Source organism: Prionailurus bengalensis, chromosome B2 (assembly GCF_016509475.1).
Source record: "Prionailurus bengalensis isolate Pbe53 chromosome B2, Fcat_Pben_1.1_paternal_pri, whole genome shotgun sequence".
NCBI classification, from domain to species: Eukaryota; Metazoa; Chordata; class Mammalia; order Carnivora; family Felidae; genus Prionailurus; species Prionailurus bengalensis.
Genome location: NC_057349.1, coordinates 32,348,671 through 32,363,061, shown reverse-complemented (window position 1 = coordinate 32,363,061; position 14,391 = coordinate 32,348,671). Strand labels below are relative to the sequence as shown.

The 14,391-nt window shown below is 59.8% G+C and overlaps 1 protein-coding gene across 8 annotated transcripts in view; it reads left to right on the top strand.

Annotated features, from left to right (window-relative positions):
* Nucleotides 1-14,391, top strand: part of GRM4 (glutamate metabotropic receptor 4) — a 151,664-nt gene that overhangs the window by 96,797 nt on the left and 40,476 nt on the right. For 7 of the 8 annotated variants that reach the window (XM_043591193.1, XM_043591195.1, XM_043591198.1 and 4 more), the window contains 4 exons: nt 1,144-1,344; nt 1,576-1,712; nt 4,892-5,827; nt 12,027-12,273. In XM_043591193.1, the coding sequence (XP_043447128.1) occupies nt 1,144-1,344; nt 1,576-1,712; nt 4,892-5,827; nt 12,027-12,273 (1,521 nt within the window). The remainder of the gene's footprint in view (nt 1-1,143; nt 1,345-1,575; nt 1,713-4,891; nt 5,828-12,026; nt 12,274-14,391) is intronic. The other variant, XM_043591192.1, reaches the window with a different exon arrangement.

Here is a 14,391-nt window from a genome sequence, read left to right as displayed (position 1 = left end):
GGAGTAACTGAGTTCAGGTTCAGCACTTTGTGGTTCTGGGACGTTGCTGGGCTTTCCTGTGGGGAACCATGGGGATACTCACCTCATAGCCCCCTTGTGAGAATTCGGTGAGTTATTATGCATAAAGAGCTTAGAACAATGCCTAGCACAGAGCAGGTGCTCACTAGAAGTGATTAGGATCGTCTGATTGTTACCCTGGCCCAGGCTAGGAAGAGCCTCCTCCTCCAGAAAGCCTTCTTGGCCTGCTCTGGCCTAAGGTCCTCTGTTGCCCACCTCAGAACCCCCCCGCCCCCCATTCTGACAATTAGCACAATGATAATGTGGATTAGTCACCTACTCAGTGCCAAGTGTTTTCTGTGCCTCATCTCATATAAGCCTCTGTGGGGCAGGATTATGATCCCCTTTGTACTGAAAGGACACTGAAGCCTCAGGCAGCCAAGGAGCTTGCACAGGGCCCAGGGCCTAGGGGGTGAGGATGGGAGACCGGAGCCCTACGGCCACGGTGCCCTGGGGTGGGATGATGGTGACTTCTGGTGTCTGGGGCCACTGGAAGCCATCGAGGGGGCACCAGGTGGCCTGGGTCCCGAACCCTGAGGGATCCGTAGCCAGGCTCTCATGTTTTCTGGGCTTCAGTTTTCCCATCTGTATCCTGTGCTGGGGGCAGCGTCCCCTGGCTGGAGTGGCTGTCCATGGGTGAGCTGCCCTCACTGTCATAGCTCTTGTTCTGGCGATCCCCAGCCTGGGCGAGGGCCAGCCGCTGGCGTGATTAGTCTAGGCCAGGCTGAGGGACATCAGGCAGGCTCCGCAGCCACAGGGAGCCCCCTGGCTGACTGCCTTCTGAGGGCGATCAGGACGTGCGGGCCTGTCCTGGCTGTCCTGGGGCGTCAGGGCGCACGGTCTGGCAGTAGGGTGGCGAGAGCAGTGGACCCTCCCCTTCACTTTTTGGGATCGTCCCCCAGGTGCTTCCATAAGACCATCTCTTGAGTGATAGAGCAAGCGCTGGGCTAGGAGCCAGGAGGCCTAGGTGTGCAGGGAAGGGCTGCGTCACCTCTGTTGGCCCCGGGGAGCCGCTCTGGTTCCCACCACACGGTCTGTGAGGATGGTGGGCCTCACGGACGCCCCACTCTGGCTGTCCCGTTGCAGACCGAGAGCGCATTGGGCAGGACTCGGCATATGAGCAGGAGGGGAAGGTGCAGTTTGTGATTGATGCTGTGTATGCCATGGGCCACGCGCTGCACGCCATGCACCGTGACCTGTGTCCGGGCCGCGTGGGGCTCTGCCCACGCATGGATCCCGTGGACGGCACCCAGCTGCTCAAGTACATCCGCAACGTCAACTTCTCAGGTGGGTGTCCTGGGCCATGCAGCCAGGGGAAGGGCTCCCAGGGTTCTGTGGGGGTAGGAGAGTGGGGGGGGGGTGTGTCTCCTCAGATGTTTCCAGGGGGTGTAACCTCTCAAGATGTTCCACACAGGGGCCTCCCCGGAGGTGTCCCTGCCCTAGGCTCGTGATCCTCCCTGCTTCTTAGTAAAAGCTCAGCCAAGACACTGAGTGCGTAACACTCCCCGGCCCCTACAGGCATCGCCGGGAACCCCGTGACCTTCAATGAGAATGGAGATGCCCCCGGGCGCTACGACATTTACCAGTACCAGTTGCGCAATGGCTCAGCTGAGTACAAGGTCATCGGCTCCTGGACCGACCACCTACACCTCAGAGTAAGTGCCTGGCAAGGGCAGGGAGGGGCCCCAGGAGGGAAGAGCAGGGGGAGGCAGCCACTGTGGAGCCCCGACCAATCCTGACCCCGGGGTTTGCTGCTGCCAAGTGGGGGCTTCCTTCTGTGCCCCTTTCCAGGCCTCAGAGGGCCCTGAGTGCCACCCCAGCCTGAAGTGGAGGAACAGGACAGCTGGACTTCTGGTGGCTGGATCCCTGTCCTTTCCCTTGGCCTCGGGCCGTCCTGCCTTCCACCTGCTGGCAGAGAAAGACCCCGGAGTGAAATGGCTCAAGGGCTGGGCTGGTGTGGGGAAGGGAAATGAGGAGGGGGAGGGCTGCGTTGGGACAAGGAGGACAGTGGCGTAAGGCAGAGGGCGAAGTCAGATGGGGTTTCTGGTGGTGGGTGGAAAGCTGTTTGAGAGCATTTCCTACGGCCATCATACTGCACTGGAAGGTCGTCATTTTTCTGGGTGTTATGGGCGACTGGGGGTGGGGGTCTTCTCCTGGGTCCTCCTAGATACATTTTCCCGGCTCGTGATTGCCCCAGGGATTTGGTGGCTTTCCCCCTCTGGCCTTCAGTGTACCTGGCTGAGAATGGAGCCATGTTTTTGGAGAGAGAGGACTTGTGGTTCATCCCCCAAGGAAATGCCTGTAGACTTGGCCCCTCCCTTGCAGGGTGAGGGGTGAGACGTGCTCAGGGTGGGCACGGTGTGACAGCCAGATGGACCAGAGAGGTGCAGGAAGCCCATGTCTGGCCTCAGCTATCTTTGCACCAGACCCTGGGCAAGTTGCATCGTGCCCCTGCTGTCCCCTCTTGTAAGAATCTTCCAGCGATGAGCCCCTTGAGCTCCTCAAAGCACTTTCTGCCTGTGATTCCATTTAGCTCTGACAATCTTCTAAGCCAGAGGAAATATCTCTGGAAACCCAGCCTGAGGATGTTCCAAAGGCCACACAGCAGGGCGGGGGGCAGAGCCCATTCCTACAGCAATGCTCCTTGGGTTGGTGAATGGAGACAGAACGGGGCAGGTGGGGGCACTTGGCAAAGTGGGACAGTACCCCAAATGGGGGCGTGTCTCATTTGGGTGCAGTGGGAGGAGCAGTGGGGGCCAGTGATTCAGTTCAGCAGCAGCAGCGGCAGCAGCTAATCCTTGCTGAGCACCTGCTGTGTACAGCTCCTGTTGTAAACCCGCGACCCGGCTGTGCGGATGGCAGCCCGGTGAGGCGGGTACTATTTTTATCCTATTCCACAGATGTGGTAAGTGAAGGCAGGGCGGCGGTGTGGGGGGGGGGTGGTCCGTGGACTCGTCCCGGATGATACAGGGCCCCTCCACCAGCATGGAGTTGGGGCTGGGGTTGGGGGGGAAAGGCTAGGGGGAAGGGGACCTCAACCGTCTCCTCTTCCCCACTTTGTCCAGTGCTCAGTTTGGTCTGTGCTGTGGGGAAAGGAAAAGGAGGAAAAGACTTCACCATGCCTGCCACTGTCTTCCCCCCCCCGCCCCGGGTCTGAAAGTGAGGCGGCCTCTCGTGGCCAGTGCCCAGACCTCACTTCTTCTGTGACAGAGTCCGCAGAGATTCCCTGCCCCCCCCCCCCTCCACCCCGTGTGCCAGCTCCGCGCTGGGGGCTGGCTGTGCCGCAGGGAACAGACGCAAAGCCCATGGCACTGACGTTCTGGGGAGATTTAAGAATTTCATTATGACTCCCAGATGGAAGCCACAATAAGTAACAAAGGGCAAAGTGGCCTCATATTTGCTATCATTGGATCAGGGTGGGGAAACAAAGGCTCTGAGAGGTTGAGGTGTTTGCTGCCGGGCTCGTGACTGGCCAGCAATACACCTGTGGTCCCAGGATTCACCCGCGTTCGTTGCTCTTTCCGCCGGAGCCAGAGTTTTTTGGCACAGCCACTGTTGCCCTGTGTCCCCCTGCGGTCTCACAGCTCCAGTGCACAGGGGTTGTCCCGCCTCATTGTTCCTGCGGGACGGTGGCACCGGGTTGTTGCTGTGCTCTTGGGCTTTTAGGATCATGTGGCCCTGTCATGCCCGGAGCCACAGGACAAGCTGCTCCTGTCTGGCACCTATCTGGCCAGGAGTGCTGCTCTCCAAGTGTGAACTCTCCCTAAGGGCCACTTTATTTGGAATAGAGGCTTTGTTTTTTGTTTTTATTTTTTAGAGAAAAAGAGAGAGTGCAAATGGGCAAGAGGGGCAGAGGGAGAGAGAGAGAGACAGATAATCTTAAGCAGGCCCCACGCTCAGCACGGAGCCCGACGTGGGGCACGATCCCACAACCCTGGGATCTCCTTGATCCCACAACCCTGGGAGCCCCTCCATCATGACCTGAGCTGAAATCAAGAATTGGATGCTCAACTGTCTTAGCCACCCAGGCACCCCTGGAACGGATGCTTTGAATATGGCTCCCAAGTGTAGTCAGACTCCCTCTGCTCAGGGCCTAGAGTTCTTCTGGGCCTCTCCCCTACTTTCCAGACTTTTGTAACCCTGAATTCAGTAGGGTGTGCCAACACGCCTGTGGCTCCTTTGCTCACAGCAATTGTGTCTTCGGGGACATATGACAGTGACTTGCACGAATTTAGAGCAAGATGTAAAGAAACGCTAACCCCTGGGCACATATTACGTATCCTCTGTGAAAACTGTTCATTGCTCTCTGCTGAACTCAGCTTCCTGAGCCGCCCGGAGGAAGCCCCTTGGGCTAAGCCGTGAGGCAGCGCATCTCTCAGCATGCACATAAGTCACATGCAGGGTCTGGTTAAAACTCAGATCCTAAGACAGTAGGTCTGGGGTGGGCCAAAATGCCACATTTCCAGCAAGCTCCTGGGTGATGCTGATGCTGCTCGTCTGGGGACCAGCAAGGGCATAAGGGGCTGGGGTTCAGAACTCTTGAGCTCTCTCTGCTTCCCTGGGTGACTCTAGGTTGTTACTGCTGTTCTCTGGGCTCCGTGTCTCCATACGGTCCTTGAGAGTTTAGGATTCCCCATAGGTCAGCTATGTCTGAATCACGCGGCGGGGGCGGGGGCTTATTTAAACCGAGCTGTTGGGTCTGGCAGGTCCTGGTGGGGCTGGGTGGCTGCATTTTCCCCATTTAACTGGGTGATTGAGGCGTGGGGCCAGTGGGGTGGCCCGGGGCACCAGGCGGCATATCCTGAGGCCGGCTCCCCTGTGCTGTCGTTGGCAGATAGAGCGGATGCAGTGGCCGGGGAGTGGGCAGCAGCTGCCCCGCTCCATCTGCAGCCTGCCCTGCCAGCCGGGCGAGCGAAAGAAGACCGTGAAGGGCATGCCCTGCTGCTGGCACTGTGAGCCCTGCACGGGGTACCAGTACCAGGTGGATCGCTACACCTGTAAGACCTGTCCGTATGACATGCGGCCCACAGAGAACCGCACGGGCTGCCGACCCATCCCCATCATCAAGCTCGAGTGGGACTCGCCCTGGGCCGTGCTGCCCCTTTTCCTGGCCGTGGTGGGCATCGCTGCCACACTCTTTGTGGTGGTCACCTTCGTGCGCTACAACGACACGCCCATCGTCAAGGCCTCGGGCCGCGAGCTGAGCTACGTGCTGCTGGCTGGCATCTTCCTGTGCTACGCCACCACCTTCCTCATGATTGCCGAGCCTGACCTGGGGACCTGCTCTCTGCGCCGAATCTTCCTGGGGCTGGGCATGAGCATCAGCTACGCGGCCCTGCTCACCAAGACCAACCGCATCTACCGCATCTTCGAGCAGGGCAAGCGGTCGGTCAGCGCCCCGCGCTTCATCAGCCCGGCCTCGCAGCTGGCCATCACCTTCAGCCTCATCTCGCTGCAGCTGCTTGGCATCTGCGTGTGGTTTGTGGTGGACCCCTCCCACTCGGTGGTGGACTTCCAGGACCAGCGGACGCTCGACCCCCGCTTCGCCAGGGGCGTGCTCAAGTGCGACATCTCGGACCTGTCGCTCATCTGCCTGCTGGGCTACAGCATGCTGCTCATGGTCACGTGCACCGTGTACGCCATCAAGACACGCGGTGTCCCGGAGACCTTCAACGAGGCCAAGCCCATTGGCTTCACCATGTACACCACCTGCATCGTCTGGCTCGCCTTCATCCCCATCTTCTTTGGCACCTCGCAGTCGGCAGACAAGGTGAGTGGCGGAGCCCCCCGGGGGTGGGGGGTGCGGGTGGGTGAGAGGCCGTGAGCCCGGAGGCAGCCTCTGGGGGCTCCCCGGCCTCTCACCCTGCTCTGGAGATGCCTTCTTCCACTCCCCGCTGCCTTCTCTGTCTCCAGTCTGTTCTCCAGCCTCCAGGTTGTCTCTCCTGTCTCCCACCCTTTCTCTTCTCCTGCTTCGCCTTCCCTCCTATCTCCTCTCCCTCCTGTCTTCCGCAGCTCTTTCCCTCTTTCCTCTCTCCCTCCCATCACCTCCCTCTCTCCTCTCTGTCAGCCCTGGACGCTGACCCTCTGTCAGCCTCCATTCTCTTCGAGACTCTCCCTCACCTCTGTCCCTACCCAGCCCCATCTTCCCTGCCTTCCACTCCTCTCTTCCTCCTCCTCTGTCTGCCCCTCTCTCTGCCTTCACGGGATCCCAATGGATCCCTAGGTGAGGGAGGGAGGGATCAGGCACTCACTCCTTCTTTCCTGGTCCCCAAGCCTCCGATGCCCCGGGAGCCGGGGATGTCATCCCCTCCAACATCCAGAGCTGCAGAGAGGTTGTGTCCTGCTGGCTCTGTCATGCCATCCTGTGGGCCTGGCCTCACCCCAGGACCCTGTGTACTCTGCCCACAACCCGGCCCCAGCACTGCCTGGCTTCTGTGGGGTTTTATCTTAAAGGATTGGGAGTCCCGGAAGCCAGAGGCCAGAGACAGGGGGGATTGTGGGGACCGAGGACCCCAGCTCCTGGTCCGAGCTCCATGTCTGGGATCCTGGGCAAGCCAGCTGGCCTCTCCGCCTCAGTTTCTTCATCAGTAGATTGGGGCCATGATCCTTCTCTTGCGGTCCTTAAGGTGTTGTAAGTCACAGGGCATGATGGGTGCGAAGGCAGTTTACCCACTGTGGGGGGGCGGGGAGGCTGGGGCTGAGGAACCCAGAGGAGGGTGATGGGGACAGGGTCAGAAAGATGACAGGGCAGATGGCGGAGGACCCAGAGGCTGTGGGAAGGATGCTGGCTTCTAACCGTCAGCGAGAAGGGAGCCACAGTGGGGTTCTGAGCGGTGAGGAATGGAACATAGTCCAGATTTAGAAGGATCCCTCCTGCTGCTGGGCGGAGCCCTGAGGAAGTGAGCCAGGAACGGGGCCAACGTGGGGGTAACTGCAGTGATCTCAACAAGGGGCTGCTGGCAGCAGGGGTGATGGGAAGCGGGGGCTCCCGCAGGTGGGGCTGGCTGGATTTTGGATGGACTGCATGTGGGGCAAGAAGTGCAGAGGAGAATCAAGGATGGCTCTGTAGTTTTCGGTGTGCGGATCATCGGAAGGAAGGGATGTCCAGCCCTAAGGTGGGGAATCTGACGGCAGAGGAGCCTGCTTGGGGGCAGAGATCGGGCAGTCCTTTGGATGTGCTTGCTAAGTTTGGGATGCCTGTTAGAGGGCCAAGTGCCGCCGTTGAGCCAAAAGTTGAATATGCTACAAGTCCGGGGTTCGGGGCTGAGGGCCGGGCTGGAGATGTAGCCGGGGGAGTCGTCAGCCCGTGGATGGCGTTTGAAGCCATGAGCCCGCCCAGGTGTGAACTCCTAGGGATGCTTGGCTTTCGGTGAGGCTGCTGCCAAAGCTGCCATGGATGGGGTGCTTGTCATGTGCCAAACACTCTGCCTAATGGCCAGCAGGCTCCACAGCAGCAGGCTAGGGTAGATGTCACCATCCCAATTAACAGATGAGGACTCGGAGGCACAGAGACGTGAAGTGATTTGTCTGAGATCACATAGCCAGTAAGTGGCATGGCTGAACTTGACCCTGCTCCGCCTAACTCGGGAGCCCAGTCCACGCTGCGCTCTGCAGCCCCGGGACACCTCCCTGCCCTGGGGCTTCTTTGGCACGTACCACTTCTCCTCCAACGGTTCCTCGAGGGCAGGAGCTGTGCCCTCCATTCTGAAACCCGTGGCCTGGCCCAGGGAGGCCTGTGGCCTGTCTTCCAATGGCGGCTTGTGGGCTGAGGGGTCCTGAGAAGCAGACGTCAGTGCCCTGAGGTCAGAGCCCTCCGGTTTGGCTCCAGGTCACCCTGCACTCTGACCTGAGTCAAAGCGGCCACTGGGCCCAGCTCACGCTGTGAGCCAGGTCTCCAGCCCCCCACTGGCCTGCGGGGTGCAGGTGCAGACAGAAGCCCCTTGCCCCGCAGTGCCCAAGGGGCCTCCAGAGCCAGCAGGGGAAGCCACGCCCCAGTCCAGGAAGCTGGCGGCTTGAGAAATGACCTTCGGCATTACCAGGAGGCTCCTTCCCTTGCCTCCTCAGGGAGTAACGGTACAGGGCTGGAAGGCAGACAGCACGGTGGGTGAGCCCCTTACTCAGACTTCCCGTAGGTTCCTCTGGCTGCTTGCCAGCACAGTGCTTCCCCGTGGGGTCCACACCCTCCCGGGGTGTCAGACCCTCCAGCGGCCGAGGCCCAGCCCCCTCTCTCAGCTCCCACATCTCTCTAGGCCACCCTGCCTGCCTCTCTTTTTTTCCCTTTTTAGGAGGCTCCCCTCAGTATTGATTATGAAAAGGAGCCTCTGAAATGATCTTTTCTGAGGCCCAGAGAGGGGCAGGGACTTACTTGCCTGGGGTCACACAGCAGGCTGGCCTCACACCAACTTGTGGCCTAAGACCCTGCTCTGCACCTGAGGGGTGGGACAGGGGACACGACCCTCCCCTCTGGGCTTCTGAGTGAGGAAGGGGAGGGGAGCTCTGAAGTCCCTGCGGGTTCAGACCGCCAGACCTCCTAGAGGCATAGGCAGTCCTGGGGCTGTATCTGTGCTGTGTTTTGTCAACACTACAAGGTGCCCCAGTGGAAGCTGTAGGCCTGGCTGCTGTGTGTGTGTGTGTGTGTGTGTGTGTGTGTACGCGCCCAGGCAGGGGTCTGAGTCAGGCATGAGTGTACAGGGGTGAGTTCAGGTGTGTGTGCGTGTGAATGCAGAGATGCGTGTGTGTATGGGTGTGTACGTTTGCGGGCACGGGCGTGTGCCCAGGTGCGTGTGCACACACGCCTGCAGGTGCCCAGCAGGTGCCCGTGTCCCCCCCGCGTGCAGGTGCGGGTGCAGAGTGAAGCTGTCAGTGCTGCTCCGATGAGCAGGCGGACGGATTTCCCAGCATTAGCCCGGATTTCCAGGGGTTATCACTGCAGCCGTGTGGCATGACTGAGCCGTCTGGAGTGTGCTTTCTCTACCGCGTGGGGTTACTGCTCAGTCAGCCTTGGGCAGGACCTGGCCCCAGGGGCTGGCCAGGTTGTGGGGAAGTTCATCGATCTGGCTTGAACAGATCCTGGGGATCTCAGTAGCCACTAGGGTCGGCCTGGGCAGAAGCACGGAGCAGGCAGAACTCCTCAGTCCCCTCAGCAGGGCCCCCTGTACCATATGCCCCCCAGGCCTAGCACAGAAACAGGAAAATGCATTGTCGACCTCCAGGCAGCTCCTTTCTGTGTCCTTTGCCCCACCCCCAGGGTGATCTCTGTCCACACCCATCAAACCCAGCCTGCACTCTGGGGAGCGGTCACTTGTGAGGCTAAGGCAGGACTTCTTGCAGAGGACAGAGTGTGGCAAGGGCCTGACTGGAGAGGGGAGCAGGAGTTCAGGTACCTCTGTCTGGGAGATGGGCGAGTGGGAGAAGAAAGCACATCCCGGAGGTTGCCTCTCACCCCATCTGCCTTTGAGAGCTGCATCCGTGCCTGGGCCCCTGCCCTCTGGGGGTGCCTGCTGGGTTCTAGAGGTTCTAGAGGACCACTGCTTCTTTGAGAGAATCAGCATGCTACATGCACCTTCACACAGGAGGCCCCAGAATGGTGCCTGATCTGGGGGTGGGGTGGGCATTCCAGACCCTGGGGCAAGGAAAGGGACTGGGGGCGTGCAGCCCCACTCCTGCTTACACAGAGCGGGCCACTCCCAGCCTGCATGGCCAGAAGAGCCCCCAGGGCCCAGGCTGGGAGGGTGGGCCCCCAGCAGATGGGAGCAGCTTTGCTTAGCTTTGATCTGTTTACACTGCATCTTGTATTTTGTTTGCAGAAAGGCTCCTAGGCTGAAAAGCAAAATAGAAAATAGAACACCAAGGATTGTGCTCTTCCCCCCCACAACCCCCCCCCCCCCCCCCCGCTTGCTCAGGGCTGGCTCCATGGTTTTCAGGGCTCTGTGAAAAAAGAAGGGGAAAGCCCCTTGTTCAAAAATGATTCAGCATTCAAGATGGTGGCAGTAGGGCATGAAACCAAGTGTGTATACCCACGGAGCTGACTCTGCCTGGGATACTGGAGGGGCCTAGCATCCCATAGTGGGTCAGGGCAGAGTGCAGTCTGGCCCTCAGGCCTCTGGTCCCCAACACAGGGCTGTGTCCACTGCAGGGCTCAGAGAGGGGCTTCTGTCCCTGGTCCCACCAACTCCACGTGGGCCCAACTGCACCCTCCTAACCCCACCCAATCAACAAGGTGGAGCAGAGGGGGTATCTGACTTGGAAACATGACCCTTATACCCAAGAACCCCCAGTGTGAGAGGCAAGACCGCCCTTGCCCTCAGGGAGCCCCCAATCTAATGAGGGAGACATACCCTCATCCTGTCCAATGGTGAAGATGTTGATTAGCCCAGACCTTCATTGCTGTCTCCAGTGGTGTGGAGCCTGTCCCCTTCCCCCCCCTTCCCCACCCCAGCCACCAGGCCCACCTCAGCAGGTAGAAGAGGTAGCCAGCACCCTCCCACTAGCTAGTCATGCTTAGAGGTAACACTGTCACCGGAGGGTGGGAGTATAAGGGCGGGGGTGGGGTAGAGTGGAGATGACTGTGTCCAGAGGGGTGTGTGCTCCCTGGGGACTAGGCTCTTATTCCCCTGGGCCTGTGACATTTCCTGAACGGTGACAATGAAACAGCTTCTCCACACTCCCATCCTCCTTCCCCACGCTGCTGTGCAAGATCACTCAGCTTCGGTCTGTGTTTGGGTGGGCCCGTGGGTTGGGAGAGGTAGGTGCTCTCATCCCATGGCACTGATGAGAAAACTGACGCCCAGAGAGGGGTTGAGACTTCCTCAGGGTCACACCCCTCCCTCCTTTCAGACCCTAGAGCTTCTCCACAGCCTCTCTCCCTAGGGGAGCTGGAACAATAGCCTTCAGACCCAGGTCATGAGGCATTTCTGGAGAAGGGCAGGAGATGGGGTGGGATATGAGAATGGGTGTCATGGGGGGGGGTCGGATAAAATCGGGGGTCAGGGAGAGCTTCCTAGAGGAGGTGGCACATCAGCCAGGCCCTAGGGGAGGGGACCCAGGCCTAGAAACAGCCAATGTAGGGGGCAGAACATTTCCTGCCTTCCCTATGCCCAGACCTGGGGGCCACAGCCTCGGCCTCCTCTGGCCCCACCCAGGCTGAGGGGGCGGCTAGAGGGGCACCTGAGGCTTGGAGGACTGGGAAGGAAGGAGGAGGCGGGGAGGGGACCCCAGGCGGGGGCGGTGGGAATTGTCAGGCCCTGCCTGGAAGGCCCCACTATTGAAGAATGGATTAGCCGACACCCAGATTAATGGACTTTCATTTTGCTAAACATCTGTCACCGTTAGTGCTGGCGAGTGAGCGTGAAATGAGCTTTGACCAATGCTGCCATCGCCATATCTTGCCAGGCGCTGTGGCTCCCGTGCCAGTGCTCTGCACAGGGTGGCGTGGGGGGGGGGGGCGCGTCACTGAATGGACGCTTGGTCAAGGGGCTGTGGCACACCCACTGGGAGTTACTGCACCAACAGATGTTCCTCTCCTTCCCAGCCCTGCGCAGGGGACTGCTCCTGGGAGGCTCAGCTGTGGTCCCCTGAGGGCCCTACCTCCCTATAGCACGTAGGAGTGGGGAACCCTTCCGTGCACGTAGCACGTGCCGGGCATTGTTCTACGTCCATTCACCGTTTGTCAAGTCATTTCACCCTTACAGCCACCCTATGAAGTAAGTGCTATCATATCATGCCAGTGTTATACGTGAGGAAACTGAGGCACAAGGTGGGACTTGTCCAAGGTCACATAGCTAGAAGTGGTAAAGCCAGGATTTGGTCTGGTCTAAAGTCCTGGCTCTATACCTTGACTCCCTTTTGCCCAAAGTCAGTGGGACATAGGGCTCCCGGGGTCTGTCCTCTGTGTGTCTGTCTCTGGGGTCAGGGCCCCTGAGGCGCCAGGCGGAGCCTTCTCTGACGCCGTCCCCCTGGCCCCCCTCCAGCTGTACATCCAGACAACGACGCTGACCGTCTCGGTGAGTCTGAGCGCCTCGGTGTCCCTGGGGATGCTCTACATGCCCAAGGTCTACATCATCCTCTTCCACCCGGAGCAGAATGTGCCCAAGCGCAAGCGCAGCCTCAAAGCCGTCGTCACCGCCGCCACCATGTCCAACAAGTTCACGCAGAAGGGCAGCTTCCGGCCCAATGGTGAGGCCAAGTCTGAGCTCTGCGAGAACCTGGAGACCCCAGGTGAGTGCCCAGCCCTGCTCCTTTCCCTCTGGGCCCGCCCAGGCCAGTCTCCTCTTTCAACAAGGCCCGCCCCCCACCCCCCCCACCCCCCCCCCCGGGGACCCAGGCCACGCCCCTCCCAGAGCTGGGTCCTCAGTGGGTACTGGGAGAGCCCCGAAGCCACAGGTGAGTGGGAACTCCGGGAGAACCCTGATGCACCAGGTTAGTGCCCCCCTGCCCCGCCCCATCCTAGTAACCAGGAGAGAACCTCAAGGTCCCCCCCACCACCTAGCCCTGGCTACCCCCTTCCAGGGATATCTGCCCACCTGTGGTGAGGCCATGGGGGAATGTGGTTCATGCAGAACGATGGGGGACTCTGGGATTTCTCTGGTCAAGGGGTTGTCTCGAGGGCCCTTGCCTTCTGGCCCTTAAGTAACCTGGGCACAGAGGCTCTGGTGCCAGCCTGGCCACCTTCTACCAGGGCCCTGAGGGTGTGGGGCCTCAGGATGTGGGTCCCCAGGATGGGTAAGGGAAGGAGTGAGTTGGACAGAGGGCCTTCAGAGGCCTCAGTTCTCAGGTAGCAGGGTGTTCCCAAGGGATTGTCCAAGGAGACCTCAGCAGTAGAGGGGGATGGGGAGAGAGAAGGACACAGGGACCTTGGCATCTAAGGGGCAGGCCCAAGGTCTCGGCCTGGGCAGGAATGTACATGGGAGGGAGCAAGACCACCATCTTTGCCAACTTTTCTGGTCCCCCTGCAGCCAGCCCTCTGTGAGAAGAGATTGAGAGGAGAGAGAGGCAGAGCATGTGAGGGACAGGTTAGACCTTGGGGGCACCTGTAATAGTGGTGACCATTTCCTAAACCCTGATTGTGTATCACACCTACCATGTACCAGTTTTCGTCTTCACAGCAGCCTTGAAAGGCAGGTATTTTTATCATCTGTGTAATACAGAAGAGTAAAGGGAGGCTCAGAAAGATTAGGGACTCACCCAAGTCACGCAGCCAGCAGGCGCCTGGCCTGGACTTGACCTCCACGGTAGTATCACTGCTCCCTTCTCAGAAGGACGGAGGCCTCTGCCCTGGGAAGTGAGCCGTGGGGTCTCCCACCTGTGGGGTGAGAGATAGAGGGGTTGCTATCGTCACCCTGCCCCCCTGAGATGCTGGCTCCCTCCCTGGACAGCCTGCAAGTGCCCAAATAGTTTAAATGGCAGCATCTCCTGCCTCCCCTGCTCTCTGAGAGTCCTGGGGGGCTCCCGTTGGTGGGGAAGGAGGAGCAGAGCCCCCCCCCCCCCACCCCGCCCAGGAGACTTTCAGTCCCAGAGGGACCTGGGAGTTAACACTCAGCTTCTTGCCTCTAGTCCTGGGGCAGAGGCCCCAAATGGACATCGGCCATGGCAGCAGGAGGGATATGGGCTAGACTCCAGGAGGGTCTGGAGCACGGGCTCCGGAGAGGAGGCCCTTGGTCATCCGCAAGTAGGTCAGGAGAAATAGGAGACCTGGCCTCCCTGGTGTGTTTTGGCCGGGGCAGCGCCTCTCACAGGCTCCCCACCTGTGGCTCCGGGTGAAGCATCCTCCCTTCCTTTCTGGGCACGGCTTCCGCCTGTTGAGTGACTGCCACCTGTGGAAAGAAGGAGAGTCCCTTCCTACATCCAAACAGGACTTTTTACTCCCAAAGCCCTCTCCCCTGTTCCGTGATCTCGACAGGAGGCCCGTGAGGCCTGGGTAGGGCTAGAGGTTTGATTCGCAGCCGAGGCCCAGAGAGGGTGAGGGATTCTCCTGAGGTCACACAGCAAGGTGGTGGCTGGCTGGCCCCACACAGTGTCTTTCCCTTGACCCTGACTTCACATGGCCTCCCTATCTCTGGGTCTCCATTCTCCGGGCAGAGCAGTATACCTGGCTTCTGACACACCCCTTTCACTGACATCCTGATGACTCTATGTTGCCCACCCCCAACGCCGTCTTTTGCCAAATGACCTCTGGTTCTTTTCAATCTTGCTCTTCCTCCCAGAGCACCAGCTTCCCTGGGACCTACAGCCCTCCCTTCAGGTGCCACGTGGGCCCTCCACTCTGAGATGGGAAGGGGCACTGTCCTCCTAGAACTCCCCACCTCTGGCCTTTTGTGTCTAGATCTGCAGAAACCC